Source organism: Lipomyces arxii (assembly GCF_038497795.1).
Source record: "Lipomyces arxii strain Phaff 12-163 unplaced genomic scaffold V1512scaffold_10, whole genome shotgun sequence".
NCBI classification, from domain to species: Eukaryota; Fungi; Ascomycota; class Lipomycetes; order Lipomycetales; family Lipomycetaceae; genus Lipomyces; species Lipomyces arxii.
Window position 1 is genome coordinate 143673 of NW_027117709.1, and position 21501 is coordinate 165173.

Here is a 21501-nt window from a genome sequence, read left to right on the forward strand (position 1 = left end):
GTTGTTCTATATGGATTATTCTATATAACAATAATGTATTATTTTGTAACTATATTTAACGCTCGATAATAAATCGGATAATAGACCCGGAACAATCCGAATACGTACATTTTTCACGTTCAAGATACTAAATAGATAGTAATAAGTACGATCAAATAATCTAAACAATATTTCACCAATTTTTTTTTTAGTTTTAATATGAACTATTCTATCGCTAATTGTTAGTTTTAGTCTTATTTTTGAACGTATTTTGCTCATTGCTCGCCTACGGTCGTCACATTATCTGAGAGCCGCAAGGACCTTCCCCGACGACATCGAATTCAACACAGCCTCCTAACCCTTTTTTGTTCTTATCCCCAATCTTTTGTCATTCAATTCGTCCTTGTTTATCTCGTAACAAGTTAGGGTACACCATGAATTGTCCAACTCGTGACCCAGAGCCTAAATTCGATGGCAGATTTAATCAGAATCCATCACTATTGGACAATGACCTCAACACAAACCGGTCTTCAAACACAATAGCAAATGGAGGTTCACGGTATAATTCAGACATTGAAATTATCTCACCCGCTGCTGGCACGTCTTCCATACCTTCACCACCGCTTTCAACCGGGGCAAGCAACGGCAATGGCAGCTTCGCTAACCGCGTTGCCGCCAGTTGGTCTCGCTTCAGGGACTCGCCAGAAACACCTACGTACGAGTTGGAAATGTCTCCTATTGACAGCTTAAGGACTATGAAGGCTCCTTTGACATATGCAAATAGCTTGATTGGAAGCAATTTGACCCCGTCCACAAGGGAGCAGATTTATCCATCATCGCAACTTCCTAAGCGCAGTGGGAATCTTGGTAGGTTTGATCGAATAAGAGGTGCATTTCGCAAGTATCTTCAGTTTATTGGACCTGGTAAGCATATTTTCATCCAGACTATTGAATTGGTTCTAATTATAAGGCTTTATGATTGCTGTCGCTTATATTGACCCTGGTAATTACTCCACAGATGTTGCTGCTGGTGCCATGTTTCGGTTCAAACTTCTTTTTGTCATCTTACTTTCCAACGTTTTTGCCATTTTTTTGCAGTCACTGTGTGCGAAGCTTGGGTCGGTAACCGGTCTTGACCTAGCGCAAAACTGTCGTACTCATTTCCCTCGTTGGCTCTGCATCATTCTCTATCTTCTCGCAGAGACTGCCATTGTCGCTACCGATCTCGCTGAAGTCATTGGTACGGCTATCTCTCTCAACATTCTTTTTAAAGTCCCTCTTGTCGCCGGTGTAGCTATCACAATTGTGGACGTTTTAATCGTTTTGTTAGCATATAAGCCTAACGGGTCCCTCAAGGCAGTTCGCTGGTTTGAATACGCCGTTGCGGTTCTCGTACTTGCTGTTGTCATTTGCTTTTGCGTCGAACTGGGAGGAATCCGCGATACTTCTGTTGGTGAGGTGTTTAAGGGATATCTGCCATCTAAAACAGTGTTTTCTTCCGATGGTCTTTATTACTCCTGTGGTATCCTTGGTGCCACGGTCATGCCTCATTCTCTTTATCTTGGGTCAGGTCTTGTTCAGCCTCGGTTGCGCGAGTTTGATGAAGCAAATAATAACTTTTCCTACGATCCGAACGACTCTGTCGAAGAAATGAAATACCGTCCGTCTGTGGCCGCCATTCGACACGCTCTGAAATACTCAATAATTGAGCTTGCGGTTTCTCTCTTTACATTTGCGCTCTTTGTGAATTCGGCCATTCTTATTGTGTCTGGCGCGACACTTTCAGACACCCCCGGTGCTGCCGACGCCGATTTATTCTCAATCCACGACATGCTTTCCACCCAGCTGTCTGCTGCGGCTGGTACTGTATTTGCTTTGGCCCTGCTGTTTTCTGGTCAATCAGCAGGTATAGTGTGCACTCTTGCGGGCCAGATGGTTTCTGAAGGGTTTTTACATTGGACCATGCGTCCGTGGCTACGGCGACTAATCACGCGAACGATTGCAATCCTGCCGTGCATCGTGGTTGCCGGTGCGGTCGGGCGTGAAGGTCTTGCCGAAGTCATCAATCTGTCGCAAGTCGTGCTTTCTATTTTATTACCGTTTGTGTCCGCACCTCTGATTTACTTCACCTGCCGAAAGAAGTACATGCGCGTGCCTGTAATTGTCTCTCCTGCGACCGCGGACGACGTGTCTGCGAGTTTTGAACTCAACAGCCGAGAAATGGAGTATGTTGATTTTTCGAACGGTAAATTTGTCACGGTTGTTGGTGTACTGATTTGGTCTCTTATCTGCGGCCTCAATGTTTATCTTATTGTTTTGCTTGGTCTTGGGGAGGCTTAGGTATAGAATTGACTGGTATGAATGAAATACATTTAAATATATTGATGACACATTATACTATACACTAACTGTACAAGAGCTCGCTACATAGAGCTCATTAAATTTTGCAGCATTCGCAACTCGTAATACTCTGCTACCCTTCTATACACCTGCAACTTCTTTTCCACACCTTCCGCCGCAATCGTACCTTCCCACGCACCCGAGCAAGCGCAATGTTCAGACAAGTAATCGCCACGAATCTGTTTACACTTTGCGCACCGCAAGTCCTGGGTTTGGTACGTCGTCAGCATTGTCTCGACATTGCAAATCAGGTGTTCCTCGATTGCCAGCCTGTCGAACTCGTGCCCGCAGTACTGACACTCCCATCGCGGCTCGTCCGGATGACTGACGATGCGCTCCTGGCGGCAGAAATCTAAGTCATTCTCAACGCCACACGACCTGCAGATTTGAGGCACAGGTAGACTCGTGCTCGGGTTCTTAAACATCCCGGCGTCGCTAAACTCGCGAACGTCGAATAAAAGCAGCAATTCGCGTCGCAAAACCCGAACTTCTATTGAATGCTCACGCGCAAGCCCAAATACGGCACACAAGCTCTTGACAAGTTCAAGCACCGCATTCGTGAACGGCAAATGTGAACCTGGTAACACCGGAAACTCAAATTCGGCAGCAGCGGTCTGGTTCGCGCTCGCTTCATTCTGTCGCCGAATTAGCTGGTAGATTCGTTTTCGCAGCGGCTTCTGTAACGCCTGCACATTTCCCTTGCCAAAGTAACTGTCGCCGTCCCAAGACACTGGCAGTTGCGTGACTCTTGGCGTCAAAGCATTATCATCGTCTTCAACCGCCTTGGAAGAATGCATCTTCTTAATAAAAGTTTCGACCCATGACCGGAACTCACGCTGCAGCATTTCTGGTAAAAAAGACTGGATTTGCCATTCCAGCTCTAGCGTACTCGTCTGGCCGACAGATTCACTAGCATACCCACCGTAGTTCACGTCGTCCATCCAAACCAAATAGTCCCAGTATTTTGACAATTTTAATTCCAAAAAGTTGAATAGCGGCTTGGCGCGAATAGCTTTTGCAATGTACTCAGTATAAGCATATGCGTTGTCAACCACGTCCTTTGTAGTCTGAATCACTAATTTTGCTTGATTGGCGTACACGATTCTTGAGCCAACCCGCCGAAACTCAGCCAGTAGCTGCAGAAACGCTTTTCTTGACAGGTTACGAACATGATATCGCAACACAGGGTCAAATAAATTCGACGAGGATGAAGACACCCAGAGTACAAAATTGTTGACCATGATGTCGGCTTGAGGATTCGCTTGCAACGCTTCTTCCCACCACTGTCGAACCAGGTCACGCAACACTGCAATCGCCGACGCAGAAGACGCATTCTCCGTGAACGATATGACAGCGTGCTCTGTATTGACACCAGTGTTGGCATTCGTCACACCTTCCATCTCGTTAATCAACGCCGACGTCAGTACAGTATTAATGACCAGATTCTGTAGTGAGAACTCAACACAAACAGACTCGTACGAGCCGGGAGCGTTGACAACGGGCATCGTCATGTTCTCGCTGATCAACAAACTGCTATCCTTCTCACTGCCACCGTGATCCGCTAATGGCGCAGGCGACCACCAAAGTATGACGCTTGCTTCTTGCAACTTGCGCGCATATTGCACGTCGATCACGTACTTAGCCCCACTAGCTGCAGGTATGTTTCCAATCGGCACACCGACATAACGCGCCAGGTCCAGCATCTTTGACAGCCGTGCTCCAAAGCCGATATAATGTAGCATCATCCGTCGTGCCAGCGGCAACTGCCATCCTAACGACGGCAGAGCCAAATCTGCAGCCGAAGGTTCCAGCTTAATCGTCGCCATCTCTCTAACCACGGCAAAGTCTCGCTCAATCCGGCCTGGTTGTGGGCTCATCAGAACTAGCATTGCCTGCCCACTACTATCAGCTTGCAACTTTCCAAGTCTCGAGCCTACACCGCGAGTCATCTTTCGCAGATTCGACGTCTGATTAATTGAAAATGTGAGCGAACTTTGAACAGCAACTGTCCGTTGCGCAATCTGTTTGATCTCGTCCATGTGAGCATACTGCTCCTTATAGACGCTTTCCATGTTTGGAAATTGTTGTTGTTGCCGTGGTGATGGTTCAAACACATGTATTTCAGCATTCTCTGAAAACGAAGAGAATATTGCATATATTTGACGGTCAGCCGAAACTACATGATACAGGAAAATCACTTTGAACTCTTCCTGTGACATGTAGTCTTTTCCAAGATTGCCTCTGATTAACGAGGAAACGTCAAATCCAGATTCGAGACCTTTTCCGAGCACTCCTCGTTGCGTCATATCCACTTCACAAGCATTGCCCATATCAAGAACAACTCTGGTGGCCGGATCAACTCCACTTTCGTATACCGCACCAATGCTGTGATGACCTAGGAGCCCAGTTGCAAACTGCTTTTGATCTTGGTAAAAACTTTCCGGCATTGTGACCCTGAATAGTCGACTAGACGTGTTGCCATTTGGTAGGGTATGACTGACTTTCTCAATCGTCATGTCTTTGACAAGCGTGTCCGGTACGTCATTACTGCGGAAATCTATATACAGCCTTCTCGGAACGCGTATCTTGACAGTCTGTAATCTGCCACCAATGATCACAAAACATTTTAACTCTCCAGGAATCTCGCTCTCACGAACCTGCACGATTTGCCATTGCTTGGTGTAAGTGCTCTGAGCTTTGTTTCTGAAAAACCCAGCAACCTTGCTGGTGTCGTGCCGCTGGGCATTTATTCCGTCGCCAAAAAGATGCCGGCGCCGTTGTCTTGCTTGCCGTTGAATCTTCCATTTCTGCTTCATATAAACGAGCCACTCAGCATAGTCCTCAGTGATGTTGGGGACAACTGGCGGTAGTGAAGCAAAAATGTTCTCATTTTCGCTTTGCATTGCCTTTCGCTTCGACACAGCATTTGCAACTGGCATTAGACGAATTCCCGAAGACGAAATGCTACTACCAAGGTCTTCAAGATCGCCAATGACGACATTGGTGACGTCTGCCATTGGCCGCGTTTTAAAGACGTCTAATGACTTCTGTTGGCGAGTACTATCTAACCGCGAAACTCGCTTATGCAGCCAGTCAGGATGCCTGACTCGTGGAACCGGGTTTGAGACTTTCTGCAGTGCAGCCGGAATAGTGATAATCTTCTGGATGACTGATGCTAGTCGCTCACGATAATACTCCCAGTCAATAATATCACGTGGATCAAATTCAGTCATTGAAGAATCTTTCAACCAGCGATGTAAAAAGTGACTTTTGACAGATTCTTCGGCAGAAAATATAGCAACTGGAATAGCCCTTTCTGTGACAGGCGCACCTCGTGGCATTTCGGAAATAATATATTTACACGCTAAACCCTTGTCCTTGACCATCTGATCACCCAAGAACTCAGCCAATCGCTTTGCTGTGGATATGGAAGTTGATTTCTGGCTACCATAGTCTTCAAGAGCACGAGACATGCTTCTATTCTCGCAAATCAAGTCAATTAGCTCTTCATCTGCCAAACTCGAACCTTTGGAGTCCAGCACATCAAGCCAGCGGTTAGAGACTTTGGCTACAGCTTGATAGCACTGCTCCAGAGTATCACCCTCGAGAAAAACTTTGAAGATTTGGGTCTGGAAAATTTTGATAAGTCGAAGTTCACCGCGTCGTTTCACCTCAAAGCCCTTTAATTCTGCCAATGAACCATCGTCGTTAAAAACTGCATATCTCTTTTTCAGATTCTTGCCCTCCTCTTTTGACGTCGGCAATATCATAGCACGATATGGACCATCGACCTCAAAGAAAATACTGTTTTCACTCTTGACATCGTATTTGAACTTTAGCGGATCAGTTAAAGTCTGGTACTGGTGATTTGTAAATCTGTCATGGACAAGGTGATTCAGCATAGCACAGGGATAACTAAAAAACAAATTTTTGCAGTCTTTCATTTCAAATGAAAAGTTTTCTGGAAAAGTCTCTGGTAGAACACACCAGATTCCATCAGTGTCAAGCTCCAACGGTCGACCGATCTTATCAACTAGTGTGCGTGCCATCTGGATGATTGTTGCCCCAGTAAGACATGTAACACCTGCCATTTCCATGGAATACCACCTTGATCCTTTGCGCATGACATAACCATAAAAAGAGTTGAGAATGCACTTATGTGCAAGCTGAAGCGAATCAAACAGTACAATCATTTTCTTCGCTTCTTCTCGAGCTGTGAAATCGCTCTTCGGCAAGCCGTCTAAGTTGCGTTTCCATAGCTTGTGTTTGTTCTTGTACTCGTACCGACGGTCTCGAAAGTCGCGAACCGTGTCTGCATAGAATGGATTCTCGCGCTGACAAATGATGGCTTCCTTCTCAACCAGCTTCGTCTCCTTCGTCTTGTGATAAACTTTTCGAGAGTACTCTGTCAATCGCTTTTTGACCAAACTGTTCTGTTCTGACATCGGTAGTTCGCTGAACGTACGTGCAGGCTTTCCTGGATACCTTCCGGGAAAAATCTCATTTTCCAATGTTCGCTTGATCATGTTGTACTCGTCCTTCTTCGCAGGAGAGTACTCACCACGCCACATCCATGGTAAACGACGATCACAGGTCTTTCCTGGCCGGTTGAAATCGCACGTTGCACAATTGGCTTCACTAATCATGGAGTCTGGCTGTAAACGATTGGTGATCATAATATTGGGATACATTGACGAAACATCCAAGTGATAAATTCTGGGACATTCTTTTCGTTTAGTTGTCTGTTTCAAATTGGTCAGACGAGCTAATATTTGTTGCTTGATCTAAACCCATTAGTACATTTCAGAAAGGCCTCTGATGAATGCACTTGCCTCGTCAAAATTAGTGACATTTTCCATCTTTTTGTTTGACTCAACTTCGATTGTGAATCTTAACGCAGAATCCAACTCATTTATCAGCTACCAAATTAGTACTGACTCTGTAACTCAAAACAGTAGCTTGCCTTGTCAATTGCCGTTGCTTCAAGATTAAAGTCAAGAGGAATATCGCTTCTAAAGACACCAGCTTCCAAGCTTTCCACATGACCACCAACATAAGTCTCACTCTCAACCAAATGCCCATCGAAGAAACGCTCATCGGCTTCTTTATGTTTATTAGGGAGAATGATACCGCCTTTATATGCTTGCACCTAACGTGTTAGATAGCTTGGAACAGATAAACTCCATAAACATACCATGAGAAGCATTTCGCACAACGTCCCGGTACCCTTGCGCAGTACTTCATCCGGATTCAGCGGAATGATATTGCACAGCGAGAAAATAAAAGGATGTACATATTTCATGTACAAGTAGTAAGTAGCGACAGCATCAGAAACTGAATATTCGGACAGTGTCTGCGGTCTCTCCGCAGCATATCTAAAATTTAGAGAGAAGAAAACACAAACCTAAATGTCAGACTCACTTGGTCATCAACTCTGGATCAAGTTCAATTGGGTCATATCCCATTTTGGCAGTCGTAACTGCTTTTAGACCCTGGCTGCCTTGAGGAAGATAACTGTCACGTTTGACCCAACGGAAACAGTCCATGTGACAGCAGTACGACGATTTGTACTCATCTTCACTATCTTTCTGAAAGCCGATTTCGTTGTACATACTGATGCCGTGATAAGACGCTCTTCCTTCGACAAACGGCCAATCGAAAAAGTCACCGTTGTATGTTGCAATTACAGTAGGCTGTACCTCTCTAATATGTTCAAAAAACCGCTCAATAACTGCCTTCTCATTTGGCTCATTAAAGATGGTGAAAACACCTTCGTACTCTGGTTTAGGAGTATACTCAAAATCATCAATATCTTCAGACACAATTTCACGATTTGTGATCAGAAATCCCTATTTCAGTTAAACGGTATTACTTTAAAAAGCAAGATACAATACCTTTCCGTCAATCATATACGAGATCATCATGATCTGGTCGATCAGTACGTCAGGGAACTTAAGCGGAAGCTTAGTAGTCTCAATATCGAATGCTAAAACAACGGGATCAGGACGAGTAAGACGTTCAGGCATCTCAGTGAGCAAGATTTCCCCATGAGTAGAAGCAACGGTATACCATTTTCCAATTCGAATATCTGTCATTGTCAGTTCAAGTCGTAATACAACCCGGCTATACTTTAAAAGCACCTTTATCAACAGAAGTACGGACGTGATACGGCACATCGTATTCGCGTATATCAAATATATGCTCTGTCACGTCCACTTCTCGAGTGTGCGTGCTTTGAGTGTGATCATATACATTAAAATCCGATTCAAGATCCATGCTCACACTAACCAGTTAGCAGTTTCACAAATATGTACATGGTGCTCTTACGCTGAAGAATCGGCGTAAACATCCATAGCATCTAGCATTTTCCTGTTTTTCTCAACTAAAGGCAGGATTTCCCTTCTGACTGAGATCAGGTTATTTACATTGGAGAAATCAATCTTTATAAATGTTCGTCGATGACCTAATATGTGATTCGGCTTCAACTTGTTAGCAGGTGTTACTAGCAGCAGAACGAACAAGTGCTACCATATCAAGGTCATCTTTCTGTACACGAGATGTATTTTTGATCAGACCCTCATACTTTCGCCTAACATATTCTTCAGTCTCGGCCTCCAGTCCAGACTAAATCGTCAGTCTTAACTCGTGTGTTACCAAAGCGCTAAATTACCTTGCAGGCAATGAGGAAGTACGGATCATATCTGAGAGTAGCTCTAAAGTTCTCGCCGTCTTCACCAAGAAAATAGAAATTAACAGCAGCAGCACCTTCGCTTCCTTCACCTTCCTGGACCAAAGTCTGCATTGTTAGAACAGCTTTTGATTATTGACTTTTGCTGTTGAAACATACGCTATGCATATTGACCAGCCAGCCCACTTTGGAAGGGCCGGCTTCATAATGTCCAAACCCCATTATATCATCAATTTCTGCTTCTCTTTTTCGTGCCTCGTAGCCTTCTCTTGCCGATGTCGCATCCTCAGCAAGAGACGTTGTCGGCGTGTAGACAGGCTGGTTGTTTCTACCGCTGCCATTTGAATTAGGGCCGCTGAAAGCACTGGTTCTGCCACTTCGTGATCCATTTCCAGCACGACTTGAAGACCGGTAACGTGTATTTGATGGCCTGGAGCCGTCCCTTTGACGAAAACTCTTCATATATCACTATATGACCGAAACAGTGCGGTCAAGTTGGCGTGCTGCTGACTTGTGGGAAGGTAAATGACAGTCTCGATCGACGCAGTTCGATTCAAGCAAGACGCGACGCGACAACACGCGTCTGTGGACTATTGAGTTAGCCCTACCTAAGTAAGCAATGATACTCTATATATGCATTAAATGGCCGGCTTTAAAAGCACAAATGTTTTGACCCTTTACTCTGGGTTAGGTCTAATTTGCACGCGTTTATTGAATTTGCTTTCCTCACACTCAAATCGGTTCGTGTTGAAATTGCGCTCTATCGCTTCAGATTTTTATACTAGATTTGATCTATTTGTTGAATAATTTGACCAGCTTGATTGACGATGTTTGGTCAATCGAGCGGGACTGGATCCGCGTTTGGCGGTTTTGGCGCAAACAACAATAACAATAACAACGACAATTCAAATACATTGTTTGGAAACACAGCGACATCTAGTACACCTGCGTTTGGCGCAAACACTGCTACAACAAACAGTTCACGTATGTTTAACGGAGAGTACGTCTGATTATGGGGCTGACAGTTGGTAGCGTTTGGACAGTCCAGTGGTTTTGGTACAAACAATGTCAACACTGGTACGGGTCTGTTTGGCCAGAACAGCAATCAAAGCTCTGGATTTGGTTAGTTGGTTGAAAATTATTTGGTTTGGCAATTTAATCTAATTGGGATCATAGGTGGCTTCGGATCAACAGCCCGCCCTTCGTTTGGCGCTGCAAATACTGGATTTGGTGCCAACACCAACAGTGGAGGTTTATTTGGCAGCACTGCCAATACAGCTCAAAATACGACATCGCCTTTTGGTGGCGCAAGCACTGGATTTGGCGCAGCAACTACGGCTATCAGTCCATTCGGCCAGACTAACAATGCATCCACTGGAACAGGGCTATTCGGAGCCAACGCTGCCAAACCCGCGTTTGGTGGATTTGGAGCCACGTCATCTCCAGCATCTAGCACTGCTACTGGCTTTGGTGGAGGTTTTGCTGCTTCAATTGGTTCGACTAATCAGGGAACCGCTGCTGTACCTTTTGCACCTGTGAAAGAGAAGGAGGCGTCGAGTAACGTTACCAATAACTTCCAAAGTATTACTTATATGCCTGCCTATTTGAAGTACTCTTTTGAAGAACTGAGAGAACAAGATTATGCCCAGGGCCGGAGATTTGGAAACGGAAATAACAGTGGTGCTGGTGCATTTGGAAAGTCAACTGGGTTTGGTACAGGCACTTTTGGTCAAACGAATAACAGTCCCAGTGCATTTGGCCAGCCTGCCACGACGACTGGCGGCAGCAGTTTATTTGGTGCTTCCACTAATCAATCATCTGGATTTGGAACCAATAACAATGCATTTGGTAGTAACACAAACACTAGTGGTGGTCTGTTTGGACAAAAGCCAGCAACCGGTGGGCTCTTTGGAGCTAGTACTACCACTCCCACTACTGGTTCTGGGCTCTTTGGTAGCAACACGAATACATCGACCGGATTTGGCGCAAGCAATACGACAGCGTTTGGCCAGACAAACTCCAACAATGCGTTTGGTGGTACCAGCACATTTGGCCAGAATAATGCGACGCAGAACAAGCCAGCATTCGGTGCTCCTGCAAGTGGCGGATTTGGCGGATTTGGTGCCACAAACAGCACTGCCGCAAGCCAGCCATCTACATTTGGTGGGTTTGGTTCTACGACCACATCTACACCGGCCTTCGGTGCGACCAACAATACTAACACGTCAGGCGGCTTGTTTGGAAGCAGCACAAACAACACTGTAGCACCGGCGTTTGGTCAGCCAGCAGCAACTGCCACTTCTACTTTTGGTGGATTCGGAGCAACTGCCAACAACAGTAATCAGGCTAAACCTGCATTCGGTGCTGGATTTGGAGCTCCGGTGGCGACAAACACTACACCTAGCTTATTTGGAACGCAGCAAAATCAGGCCAAACCTCCTGCATTCGGCGCTGGCTTTGGTCAAACTCCTGCTCGACCTGCAACAGGTGGATTATTTGGCAACACTGCCGCATCTGCTCCTCAAGCAGGAGCGCCATTGTTCGGCAATAACAGCACTGCTGCTCCAGGTGGTACCAGTTTGTTTGGAAACGTCGGAGCCAGTCAACCAAATACAGGTGGCGGACTGTTTGGCTCAAAGCCTCAGACCAACATGTTTGGAAATAGTCAAGCTCAGCCAACAACTTCGCTGTTTGGTTCAAACAATACTGCGACGGGTGGATTTGGAGCTCCAGCGGTAACAAACAACTTTGGTGCCGCCCCGACCATGTCAAATTCGCTCTTCGGTAACTCTCAGAATGGCAACAGTAACCAGGGCAATTTTTTGCAAGCATCGATTGACCAGAATCCATTCGGTTCAGACCCATTGTTTAATGCCCCGGCTCAAAACGTTTCTTCACTTGGTCCCATAGCCACTCCGTTGTCATCAGCGTCTGTTCAGAAGAAGAAGCCTGCTATGCTGCCGTCATATAAACTTTCTCCTAGACCACCTTCGACACCGCACTCGCGAGGAGCAGCCACAAGAATACCATCAGGGTCGTATGGTAATGCAAGTAATGGAAGCGTTTCGTCTATGTCGAGTGGACGTAGTATCCTTTTTGATGGTGTTGCTGACAGGGCGATTTTGTCCTCTGAAGCTTTCAGTCCTAGAAGCGATATTCGAAAATTGGTCATTGATCGCAAATTCACTGAGACAGATTTGCTTTCTGGCGGTGTAAGTGGTGTCAAGTTTGTTGAAGCAGCTTCAAAGACCGGTGAGAAGCCCAGCGTGAATGGCGTGGAACCAAAAGCAAAGGTAATGACTGAGGTTTCTTCATCTGAGCCAAAGCTTCCGACATTGTTTAACAGTATAAAATCGGTTCCGAGTGTACCTGCTATGAAAGAAGCTTCTCTTTCTCCTCGAGCTCCTTCACCGCAGCCCGCTTCACCTGCAACAGTGACTTCGACAAATACTGCTGCTGTGGCGAGTACCGTTACAGCAAATCAAGCTGACGCGAATGACGGTTATTGGTGCTCTCCAAGTGCTTCAGTGTTGAGTAAGATGAACATCAAAGATCTTGAGCACGTTCCGGATTTTAAGGTGGGCCGAAAGGGCTATGGAGAAGTTACATTTAATCAACCTGTTGACCTTTCTGGATTGGCGCATCCAGAACAGATTCCAGGTCAATTGGTTTTGTTCGGACACAAGACCTGCACAGTGTATCCGGATGATTCAATTAAGCCTGAAATAGGTAAAGGTTTGAATGTTCCTGCTACGATCACGCTGGAAAACTGTTTTCCTTTATCAAAAGATCGAAAGCAGCCAATCACTGAAGTAGACCATCCTATGGTTCCCATACATATCGAGCGTTTGCGAAGAATCAAAGGCACACACTTTGTTACTTACATTGCTGATACTGGATCCTGGGTTTTTACAGTTGCTCACTTTAGTATTTGGGGTTTGTTGGACGATGAAGACGAGTACGAAACAGGTGAATTCCCTGCTGAAGTTCCGCCAACTCAACATGTACAGACTGCTCCCGCAGTCTTTATTCCAGCTTTTCAGTTCGCACAACCTGCTCAAGACAGTTTCGCTATGGACTACTCTCCCATGAAAGTTGACAGCGCAACCCCGGTCAAGCCTTCTCATGTTAGTTTGATCGACCGGCAATATATTTCTCCAACTGACATGGAATATCGAGCACACTTACCAGGAGACTGGGATGCACAATACGCGCTAGAAAACACACCGCTCGCACCAAAGTCTTTTTTAGGCCAAGGGGGTATCTTCAGGAGTAGAGATGCCAAACCAACGTTCAATATGGATATGCCAACCGAGTCATCTGCTAATAGTGGACAGCAGTACGGTGAGGAAAATGAGATGATTTCATATGAGGACAGAGAAATCTCCGATATTAAGCAGGAAGGTACCCCCGAGTTGCAGTCGATGGAGCAGGATGAGGAGAGCATGAATAGTGTTGACGAAGACGAATATGTATTTGAAGAGCTTGCAAAAGTAATTGAGCCCATCAATGTCCCAGTTTGCCAAGATTGGCTCGAACAAATGAAGTTTACAAAGACAAGCAACAGTCTGTGGGCGATTGCAAGTCGAGAAAAGGCAGCTTTAATGGACTTGCAACCGGCCGTCACCAAAAAGAGTGATTCAAAATTTAATTTTGTGGATTTCGACAATGAAATTTTCGGAGGAAATTCATTTGTGAGTTTTTGTACCTGATTTGAAGACATTTCTAATTAAATATAGTTTGGCGGTTCTAGCTTAGAAGTTCGTGACAAGAAGAGTGAGCCAAGACACAGGGTCGCTCCCATTTTTTCTCCAAGTGGTGATTTGCTTCTTGTTAGCGACAACGACTTGATCACAAAGAAATTTGCAAGCAGTGTACATGGACTACAAGTAGGATCGGATTTTCTTCAGTCTTATTTGAAAATTTGTGATGCGGCGTTACGAGAAAATGGATTGCCTTTGTTTAGTCCGAGTCGCACCATGAAGTTCGATGATATTCTAAGTTTCTACAGCCAATCTGCGACGTCAAGTCACATCGACGTATGGAAGTTGGCGTCTATTCTGTTTGACGAAGTGGAGATTAATGCTGAGACGTTACATCCAGAAGGCGACGTGGAGATTGCTTCTCAGCTTTTGCGCAAATCTCGACTCTCGCGGTTTTTTGAGCTGCTGGTTGAGAAAGATGTTGAAAGAGATTTGATCTCTCAGGAAGACAAAGTTTTTACTTTTTTGTCTGGTCATCAGATTGAAGCAGCTTGTATTGAAGCCGTGAAACAGAAAAATCTTCATGTTGCCACGTTGCTGCCATTGATTGGTGGAGACGCTGATTTCAGGAAGGATATCAAGAGCCAGCTTGAAGATTGGACAGAGAAAAAAGTACTGTCTGAGATTCCGCAGTCTATTCACAGGATTTACGAGTTGCTCTCAGGAAATACTAGCATAGCCAAAGGGCCACCGGAACGGTTTAACGAGGATAGTGTGCCGGATATTTGTGTGTCTGCCGGGCTGGATTGGAAGCGTGCATTTGGACTGCGATTGTGGTACGAATCTTTCGAAGAGGATACGCTTGACAAAGCTGTCAAGAGCTACACATCAGCTTTCGAAAGCATTGCAGACGTTCAGTCGCCTGTCCCTGGGCACATCGCCGACAGTTCGAGCACATGCCGCGATATTTTGTACGAGCTGTTGCGAATTTATTCGGATCCCGAATATTCAATTGTGTCTGCGTTGATGCCTACAAACGTCAGCCCGCAGCCATTAGACTGCTCAGTTTCGTGGCTGTTGTACAACGTGCTTGCGCATGGCAAGAAACTTCGCAGTCCGAACGTGGCAGCGGATCAGTTCAGCATTGACTATGCTTGGCAGTTGGAGAGTTTGGGGCGATGGACCGAAGGCGTGTTTGTCTTGTTACATATCAGCGTATTGAGTACATGCCAGAAAGCTGTGCAGGAGATGCTGAATAAACACGCGCCTGACATGCTAAACGATCCCAAAGCCGAGACTTACTTGTTGGAAGCACTACGAGTGCCAAAAAGCATGATTCTGATTGCAAAGGTAGACATATTACAATGTTGTAAGGAGGTCAGTTACTGACTGAATTAGGCTTTGTATGCACGATACTCCCACGAGTCGATTGAAGAGGTCAAGTATCTGCTTGAGGCGTCGCGTTGTGTGTGAAGAGTGGGAGGGTAAAATGAGTTAGGGTTTTCAAGAGAAACCTTATTCAAATGTTTTTGCGTTTATACAGTTTATGTTTTTACATCTTATTGTCTTTGTATAGCATTCAATCCAGTGACCTCATATTAGATTGAGGTTCCACACATAAAACAGACAAATTCAGATATGGCGACGTCTGCAAGTCTGCAAGATGAAGCCCATACTGTAATCATGCGCAGAGTTGGTCCGCAAGCCGTAATTTCGGAATCCATCGACGACTTGATCGATGTGATTTCTCGGTTCACAGACATAACCGGTATTTCAAATTGGAACGTTGGCGGTGAAGTCTATCTAGACTACATCAATGTACTGAAATCGACGACCGAGGAGCAGGACAGCAATAAGTCGTGGTGGCCGAAACACATTAAAGGCGTGCCTGTGCAGGCGCCGGGAGTGGACCAGTCGATTGAAAGGCTGAGAGGCAGTTTGACCCAGATTGATACGAAGGCACTTGGGTTTTCGAGCATGGTTGCGGTGCAGGAGATGGCGAAGGTCGTAGGTGTGGATGTATAGACTGGTACAGGAAGACGGAATATGGATGGAGCCGCCAAAATTTATCGCGTACCTGGTGATTGGATTCAGGTTGCCAGATGACAAGTGGAAAGACTTGCGGATGGCAAACGCCGCGTGTGTCAACGTTGGCATTACCTGTCTGCCGACTCTTCTATGACAGTACGGCACAATTTTATATGAAGAAAGTACACGCTCATGATTAAGGCTCAGCACTTTGAATGAACAAACAGAATATTGAATATAATTCATCTTATGTTATATTTTAAGTCAGTCTATATACAGCTTAATATCAAAAATTCACGTTGTAGCACTACCACAAGCTTTTAATTTAGTAAACATATTACATTGCAAATGAAGAGGTAGAGATGAGAACAGTCGTCTAAGAGCACTAACATATCAGGCTACCAGTCATCTCTGGTCGGGAGCGCACCGGAACTTGGGCCCTGACCCTTTGAATTCGCCGCGTTCCAGTATGGAGCCTCGCTTTTCCAGTAGTCATCGCCTTCGAGGTGCTCAGTGAGCGCCTTGCGGGCACTATGCATGATTCCGGCACTGATACCTGCCATGTTACCACCGCTATTACCTAAAGATTTCAGTGTCTTTAGGTCACTGTCCGACGCGCCTTTGATTTTCCACTCGCTCATGATTGGTGGCGACACGGTCCACCCACGCAAATTGCCGTCTTTTATTAGGTTCATGATTGAGTAGTCCAGAGTGTCAATTAATTCTTTGTAAGAAAGATGATATAACAATCTCTGTGCTCCGCGATACGAGACCGCAATTGCAGACAAACCGACAGACTCATAAGACGGGAAAATTGCGCGATTGGTTTGATTCAAGTGGCAGTGCTTCGTGATATGCTGGAAGCAGAACCACCCGGCATTTGTATCGCCCTTCATGCAACCATTGTTGACTGTGTCGTCTGGTGCCCGGTATGGGTCATTGTAGACAGTAAATGCCACATCTCGTGGAGGAGGGGCCATGTGAACCTTTGAAGTGGCTAGATGCATGATGTCCCAATCAAGACCATACGGAGCTCGTGCGAGCTCTTCCTGAGAAAATGGCCGTCGGAGCTTTGATGCACGCAATCCACGAGCAAATTCAGTCAGTTGACTCTTGATGTTAATATCCCTAGTCAATTCTTAGCATTCAATCAAAAAGTCATTTGTCAAACATTTACCAATCAACATCGTCTTCAATAATAAGCGCAGTCTCAATTTTATTGTCAATGATGTACTTAAACGCGTTCATGTGACTACGCCAACTTCCGAGATATGGCTTATATTCATCCTGGCTAAGCTTCTTCATTGCAGGTCCGTACGGGTACGCCTTTGGACTGATCTCATCTGTAACGACACCAGGAATCATGTGAGTGACCTGCATGTCACAGAGCGAAGAGATCAACGAAATCGAATCTTGACGATCGGTACGTGAAGTTAACGAAAGCATGAGAATTGCGCCAAAACCGAGTGTGCTGTTTTGCACATTCATTAGTCCACCATTCGCACCCTGTGCCTGAGCAGATGCTGAGGTTAGAGTATGCGACGCGTTTGCACCTGACGAGGTAGTGGAGCCAGTAGTTGCCACGAGCACGAGGATAAGCACGGTGGCTAGAAGTGCCAGGGCAAGCGGACGTCTAGATAGTTGACCAAACAGTGTGTTCATCCCTGATATTTTGTTGAGACTGAATTGAGCCTTTTGTGGGCTTGAATTGGCAAATATGCGTCCTGGACAAGGGACCAGAAGACAAGGCTTTTGCTGCGGCATGCGGCGAACGTGGTATGCACGTGTAACTGAACAGCGATGACACGGTTATGCATGAGGCATGCGGCGCAAATATTAGCTTCGCACAAATCGACACAAATCCCTTGAATGTGTTGAATTTAATGTTCCCAACGGCAGAACAGATTGACGTCGTATGCAAACAATAATGGGTAAACACACAGCAGAAGAAGACTATGAGCATAATGAAAAGCGTTTAAGGGTAAGTGGATTAGTTAGAGTGGGACATAAGTTTTGATCAAATGCAGATCAGTCTTTTGAACTCATACGACGCAGATAAAAAATCAGCTGAAATCATAAGGAAAACCGACAAATTATTGAAAGCTTTTAATGCGCTTCTTGAAATTACTCCACTTACATTCGATGTGGAAGATCCAGATTATATTGTTGATTCAAAGGTGGATCTTGCGATCGTCTTGAAGCAAATGCGTGAAGACAATGAGCTGGGGTGGCTGGACCCTTTATACTTCGCGGGAAATGCGACAAAGACTGCAAGTGTAGCTGAAACGAAGAAAATGGTGCGGTGCCTGATTTTCGATTGTTATATAAAGCTGTTGTAACACATTTTAGGTCATGCGTTTACCTCCAGTTCAACCTCTTGGCACCTATGGTACTCAGCGCGCTTTACAACTTCCTCGGTCGGTCCAACCCCTCGCTACTGTTATATCCAGATTAGACTCAAGGAATCAACCAGACGATGAAGGGTATATGTGGCCACCAGAGCTTCCAATCATAAGAAACGACATCTTGTTGGAACGGGTGTTTCGTCACAAGTCTCGTGCGCACGAACTTAAGATGAAAGGTGAGAACGAGAACGACATACCAACTGTTGAAGACTACGAGCGGCTAGAGTTTTTGGGAGACTCTTTTATAAATCATGTCATGACAAAGGTCGCATATCTGCACTTTCCGGGTTATCATGAAGGTGAACTGACTGGGCTGCGGCAATTACTGATCAGCAATAAAACGCTCGCTTCTTGGGCAGAACAGTATGGTTTTCACAAGAGACTTGAAGTTTCGACTTCTGCGGCAAAGTCAACCAAAGTTCTTGCTGACGGTAAAGTGTTGGCTGATACCTTTGAAGCGTATGTTGCCGGTTTACTACACGATAGCTCTGACGGCGCTTTTATTGCTGAACAGTGGTTGAACGAACTAGTCAAACCGACAGTGAAGAATATAAAGAATACGAAACTTAGAATATGCTTGCTTGACAAGCAAGCTAAAGCCAAGTTGTATGATTATATTGGGTCGTCAGGCAGGCGAATTGATTATGAAACGCTCCGCGGGAATGAAACAGAGGGGTTTATTGTTTCCTGCTCAGTAAATGGTGCAGTGATTGGTACTGGATGGGCCCCAAATGTTAAGTAAGTATTCAGACGTGGGTTTGAAAAAGTTGAGCTAACATTGATTTTGAAGAGATGCTGGCTGCCGTGCTGCGATGGAAGCGCTTCATAGTCCAGAATTCGTTTCCAGACAAAGAAGACTAAAGGTAGATAATTATGTGGCTTCACTACATGGCCGTCGGTAATTGTGAATTTGTAAATATTATGAATTAATGAACTGTACAAGTATCAGTCTTCTCGTGGTTATCATTTAAGCTTTGAGCTGTAAACTTTAATTCTATACATTTCATGCTGAATAAAGCTTCTCTCGATATTTCACAGTCAATCAATTGTACTCAACATGACGGACGTAGCGATGACTAACGATGTCACAGACGGCACTGATGGCACTGATAAGAAACGAAAGCGTTCAAAGAATCAAGTCAAGCGACAACGAGCGAAGGACAAGAAGCTACAGAGCTCAAGAGAGTCTTCAGTTGCTACAGAAGTATCAGAAATAAGGCCTACAGACTCAGAGGTGACCCATTTCAATGTTGTTGCTTATAAAAGTACTGACATTATAAAGCAGATAGAGAATTATGACGAGGGAGAGAGCAAAGATGATATTCGTGTGGAAGATTTGCAAGTGAATTTAGACGATCCAGTTTTTGCTTCATATAGAGCCGTTATAGACAAGTTTAAAGTGTCGGAGGTGAGAATTCTGTTGCAAATGATGAATTTCCATATTAAAATAGTGTAGGAGGACATTGAAGCGCAAAATGAGTTTAAGGGCGACATTTACTACAGCGATGAAGACGACAACATTCAAGATGAAGACGAGGAATTAGCTATGATGGAACATGTGATGAGCAAAACAAAGGCACGAAAGATGAATAAGATGTCGATTGCGCAGTTGAAGGCTTTGGCGTCTCGGCCTGAGATCGTTGAGGTACGTGGTATTGCTAACTAGAGACGTACTGGCTAACAATGTTAGTGGTACGATGCCGATGCAGTTGATCCGGTCCTTTTGGTCGAGCTAAAGAGCATGAGAAACGCGGTCCCAGTGCCAGGCCATTGGAGCAACAAGCGGGAATATTTATCGTCAAAGCGAGGAATTGAAAAGCCGCCGTTTGAGCTTCCGGATTTCATCAAACATACCGGCATTATGGACATGCGTGACAGTACCAAAGACGACGCGTCTACAATGAAACAAAAAATGCGGGAGCGTGTGCAACCGAAAATGGGCCGGCTGGATATCGACTACCAAAAACTTCATGACGCATTCTTTAAATTTCAAGAGAAGCCGAAACTAACGACGTTCGGAGAAGTGTATTATGAAGGCAAAGAGTTTGAAACGAATATTCAGAATCGTCGACCAGGAGTACTGTCAGACGAACTTAAGGCCGCATTAAGCATTCCACCAGGAGCACCGCCGCCATGGTTACTCAGTATGCAGCGGTTTGGTCCTCCGCCTAGCTATCCTGGATTGAGGATTCCTGGTTTAAACGCTCCAATACCTCCCGGTGCTCAATGGGGCTACCATCCTGGCGGTTATGGTAAACCACCGGTAGATGAAGCAACCAACAGACCATTGTACGGTGATATTTTTGGTGTCCTTGAACAAAAAACAGGGGGCGAGAGGAACCTGCCGCAGAATATTGATCATTCGATATGGGGAGAGCTCGTGTCCGATGAAGAGGAAGAAGAGGCTGAAGAGAGCGAGATTGAACAAGACGAAAACGCGAATGCGGACAATGAAGATCTGGAGGAGTTCAGAGGAGTGAACGAGGAAGATCGGCCTGCGATATCGGGATACGAAACCGGGGCCGGGTCAGCAGTGCCAACAGGTATTGATACACCGCAATATTTAGAGCTACGAAAGCAGAGAGGCAAATAAAGCATTTTTCTGTATTATACAAGAAATATCATACAAGGTCATCGTCGTAGAGTGCTAGCTCTGTGCTTTGCATACTAGTAGCTATTGAATCTTCAACCGTATCATCGTTCTTCATATAGTCTGAAAAGTCACGTTGTATTATTTGACCAAAATCATCAGCACCCGTTGCAGTTTCCTCAATTTTGTCCGCTGTGTTAATGTCCTTGTTACATAGTAAGGCCCATAGTCTTGAGAATGAGGCGAGAAGAACAAGACCTAGTGATATATACTGGCCATGCGCAATCAGTCTGTGACATGCGTTAACTGCTTTAGGTAGTATTTTAGTAACGATTTGGTTCGCGATCTCAGCCTTTGATTCTTGATACGGCACCAGATCTGCTAATGCGGCATTGATCTTGACTGTATTATTCTCATAGTCAAACTCATACGAGATCTTTTTCTGTGATGATTGTGTAATTCGTTTGGTCTTTGTCACTTTCGAATCTTCAGAAAAAACCACAATTTTCAGTTTTCTGTGAATAATACTGAGATACTTCCACCATTTTGCGCCATGGTGTTGATTCTTATTTCGATGAATAATTAGGTGTAAAATGTGTAATTCTTTAACGAGATCTGTCGTGTTGTCCATATTGTATGAGAGCCTTTTGAGTATTGAAAACTCTTTATAGTGTGAAAATGGAACGATACGCTTTACATCTACACTTC

At 45.1% G+C, this 21501-nt stretch overlaps 8 protein-coding genes across 8 annotated transcripts; 5 read left to right on the forward strand and 3 right to left on the reverse strand.

The window, feature by feature from the left end:
* The first annotated feature begins 169 nt into the window (after positions 1–169).
* On the forward strand, positions 170–2374 carry V1512DRAFT_264058 (natural resistance-associated macrophage protein-domain-containing protein). Its single transcript, XM_066916603.1, has 2 exons — positions 170–903; positions 950–2374. Exons 1-2 carry the CDS (start codon positions 414–416, stop codon positions 2317–2319), a joined length of 1860 nt encoding a protein of 619 aa, XP_066770907.1. The 5' UTR covers positions 170–413; the 3' UTR covers positions 2320–2374.
* A 28-nt stretch (positions 2375–2402) lies between these two features.
* On the reverse strand, positions 2403–9676 carry V1512DRAFT_279446 (uncharacterized protein; the record flags this gene model as incomplete). The annotated part of the gene is made up of 11 exons (XM_066917981.1): positions 9227–9676; positions 9050–9175; positions 8908–9003; positions 8707–8858; positions 8520–8662; positions 8274–8467; positions 7801–8228; positions 7574–7754; positions 7343–7528; positions 7212–7298; positions 2403–7163 (listed from the first exon to the last, which is right to left on the reverse strand). Exons 1-11 carry the CDS (start codon positions 9527–9529, stop codon positions 2403–2405), a joined length of 6657 nt encoding a protein of 2218 aa, XP_066770908.1. The 5' UTR covers positions 9530–9676.
* A 65-nt stretch (positions 9677–9741) lies between these two features.
* V1512DRAFT_24833 (nuclear protein 96-domain-containing protein) lies at positions 9742–15326 on the forward strand. The gene is made up of 5 exons (XM_066914545.1): positions 9742–10051; positions 10100–10189; positions 10244–13761; positions 13807–15120; positions 15169–15326. The coding sequence occupies exons 1-5, from the start codon at positions 9895–9897 to the stop codon at positions 15241–15243; spliced, it is 5154 nt and encodes a 1717-aa protein (XP_066770909.1). The 5' UTR covers positions 9742–9894; the 3' UTR covers positions 15244–15326.
* V1512DRAFT_24859 (uncharacterized protein) lies at positions 15327–16018 on the forward strand. The gene is made up of 2 exons (XM_066914559.1): positions 15327–15954; positions 16000–16018. The coding sequence occupies exon 1, from the start codon at positions 15409–15411 to the stop codon at positions 15793–15795; it is 387 nt and encodes a 128-aa protein (XP_066770910.1). The 5' UTR covers positions 15327–15408; the 3' UTR covers positions 15796–15954; positions 16000–16018.
* An 11-nt stretch (positions 16019–16029) lies between these two features.
* V1512DRAFT_264063 (uncharacterized protein) lies at positions 16030–17558 on the reverse strand. The gene is made up of 2 exons (XM_066916604.1): positions 16976–17558; positions 16030–16926 (listed from the first exon to the last, which is right to left on the reverse strand). Exons 1-2 carry the CDS (start codon positions 17458–17460, stop codon positions 16197–16199), a joined length of 1215 nt encoding a protein of 404 aa, XP_066770911.1. The 5' UTR covers positions 17461–17558; the 3' UTR covers positions 16030–16196.
* A 138-nt stretch (positions 17559–17696) lies between these two features.
* Positions 17697–19148, forward strand: V1512DRAFT_264064 (ribonuclease III domain-containing protein). The gene is made up of 3 exons (XM_066916605.1): positions 17697–18095; positions 18148–18941; positions 18994–19148. The coding sequence occupies exons 1-3, from the start codon at positions 17820–17822 to the stop codon at positions 19103–19105; spliced, it is 1182 nt and encodes a 393-aa protein (XP_066770912.1). The 5' UTR covers positions 17697–17819; the 3' UTR covers positions 19106–19148.
* Positions 19149–19239: 91 nt separating this feature from the next.
* On the forward strand, positions 19240–20832 carry V1512DRAFT_264067 (uncharacterized protein). The gene is made up of 4 exons (XM_066916606.1): positions 19240–19437; positions 19486–19611; positions 19660–19848; positions 19894–20832. Exons 1-4 carry the CDS (start codon positions 19261–19263, stop codon positions 20794–20796), a joined length of 1395 nt encoding a protein of 464 aa, XP_066770913.1. The 5' UTR covers positions 19240–19260; the 3' UTR covers positions 20797–20832.
* On the reverse strand, positions 20724–21498 carry V1512DRAFT_264068 (uncharacterized protein). The gene has a single exon (XM_066916607.1). The coding sequence runs from the start codon at positions 21422–21424 to the stop codon at positions 20825–20827; it is 600 nt and encodes a 199-aa protein (XP_066770914.1). The 5' UTR covers positions 21425–21498; the 3' UTR covers positions 20724–20824.
* Between the last annotated feature and the right edge of the window lie 3 nt (positions 21499–21501).

Excerpts from the sequence above, each read along its gene's own strand:
- V1512DRAFT_264058 (XM_066916603.1), top strand. The coding sequence starts at position 414 with ATGAATTGTCCAACTCGTGACCCAGAGCCTAAATTCGATGGCAGATTT. Across the intron at positions 904-949 it reads TCTTCAGTTTATTGGACCTG|GCTTTATGATTGCTGTCGCT; the intron begins GTAAGCATATTT and ends TCTAATTATAAG.
- V1512DRAFT_24833 (XM_066914545.1), top strand. The coding sequence starts at position 9,895 with ATGTTTGGTCAATCGAGCGGGACTGGATCCGCGTTTGGCGGTTTTGGC. Across the intron at positions 10,052-10,099 it reads TGCTACAACAAACAGTTCAC|CGTTTGGACAGTCCAGTGGT; the intron begins GTATGTTTAACG and ends GACAGTTGGTAG. Across the intron at positions 13,762-13,806 it reads TTTTCGGAGGAAATTCATTT|TTTGGCGGTTCTAGCTTAGA; the intron begins GTGAGTTTTTGT and ends AATTAAATATAG.
- V1512DRAFT_24859 (XM_066914559.1), top strand. The coding sequence starts at position 15,409 with ATGGCGACGTCTGCAAGTCTGCAAGATGAAGCCCATACTGTAATCATG.
- V1512DRAFT_264063 (XM_066916604.1), bottom strand. The coding sequence starts at position 17,460 with ATGAACACACTGTTTGGTCAACTATCTAGACGTCCGCTTGCCCTGGCA. Across the intron at positions 16,927-16,975 it reads ATTGAAGACGATGTTGATTG|GGATATTAACATCAAGAGTC; the intron begins GTAAATGTTTGA and ends AGAATTGACTAG.
- V1512DRAFT_264064 (XM_066916605.1), top strand. The coding sequence starts at position 17,820 with ATGCAGATCAGTCTTTTGAACTCATACGACGCAGATAAAAAATCAGCT. Across the intron at positions 18,096-18,147 it reads TAGCTGAAACGAAGAAAATG|GTCATGCGTTTACCTCCAGT; the intron begins GTGCGGTGCCTG and ends AACACATTTTAG. Across the intron at positions 18,942-18,993 it reads GGATGGGCCCCAAATGTTAA|AGATGCTGGCTGCCGTGCTG; the intron begins GTAAGTATTCAG and ends TTGATTTTGAAG.
- V1512DRAFT_264067 (XM_066916606.1), top strand. The coding sequence starts at position 19,261 with ATGACGGACGTAGCGATGACTAACGATGTCACAGACGGCACTGATGGC. Across the intron at positions 19,438-19,485 it reads TAAGGCCTACAGACTCAGAG|CAGATAGAGAATTATGACGA; the intron begins GTGACCCATTTC and ends GACATTATAAAG. Across the intron at positions 19,612-19,659 it reads ACAAGTTTAAAGTGTCGGAG|GAGGACATTGAAGCGCAAAA; the intron begins GTGAGAATTCTG and ends AAAATAGTGTAG.
- V1512DRAFT_264068 (XM_066916607.1), bottom strand. The coding sequence starts at position 21,424 with ATGGACAACACGACAGATCTCGTTAAAGAATTACACATTTTACACCTA.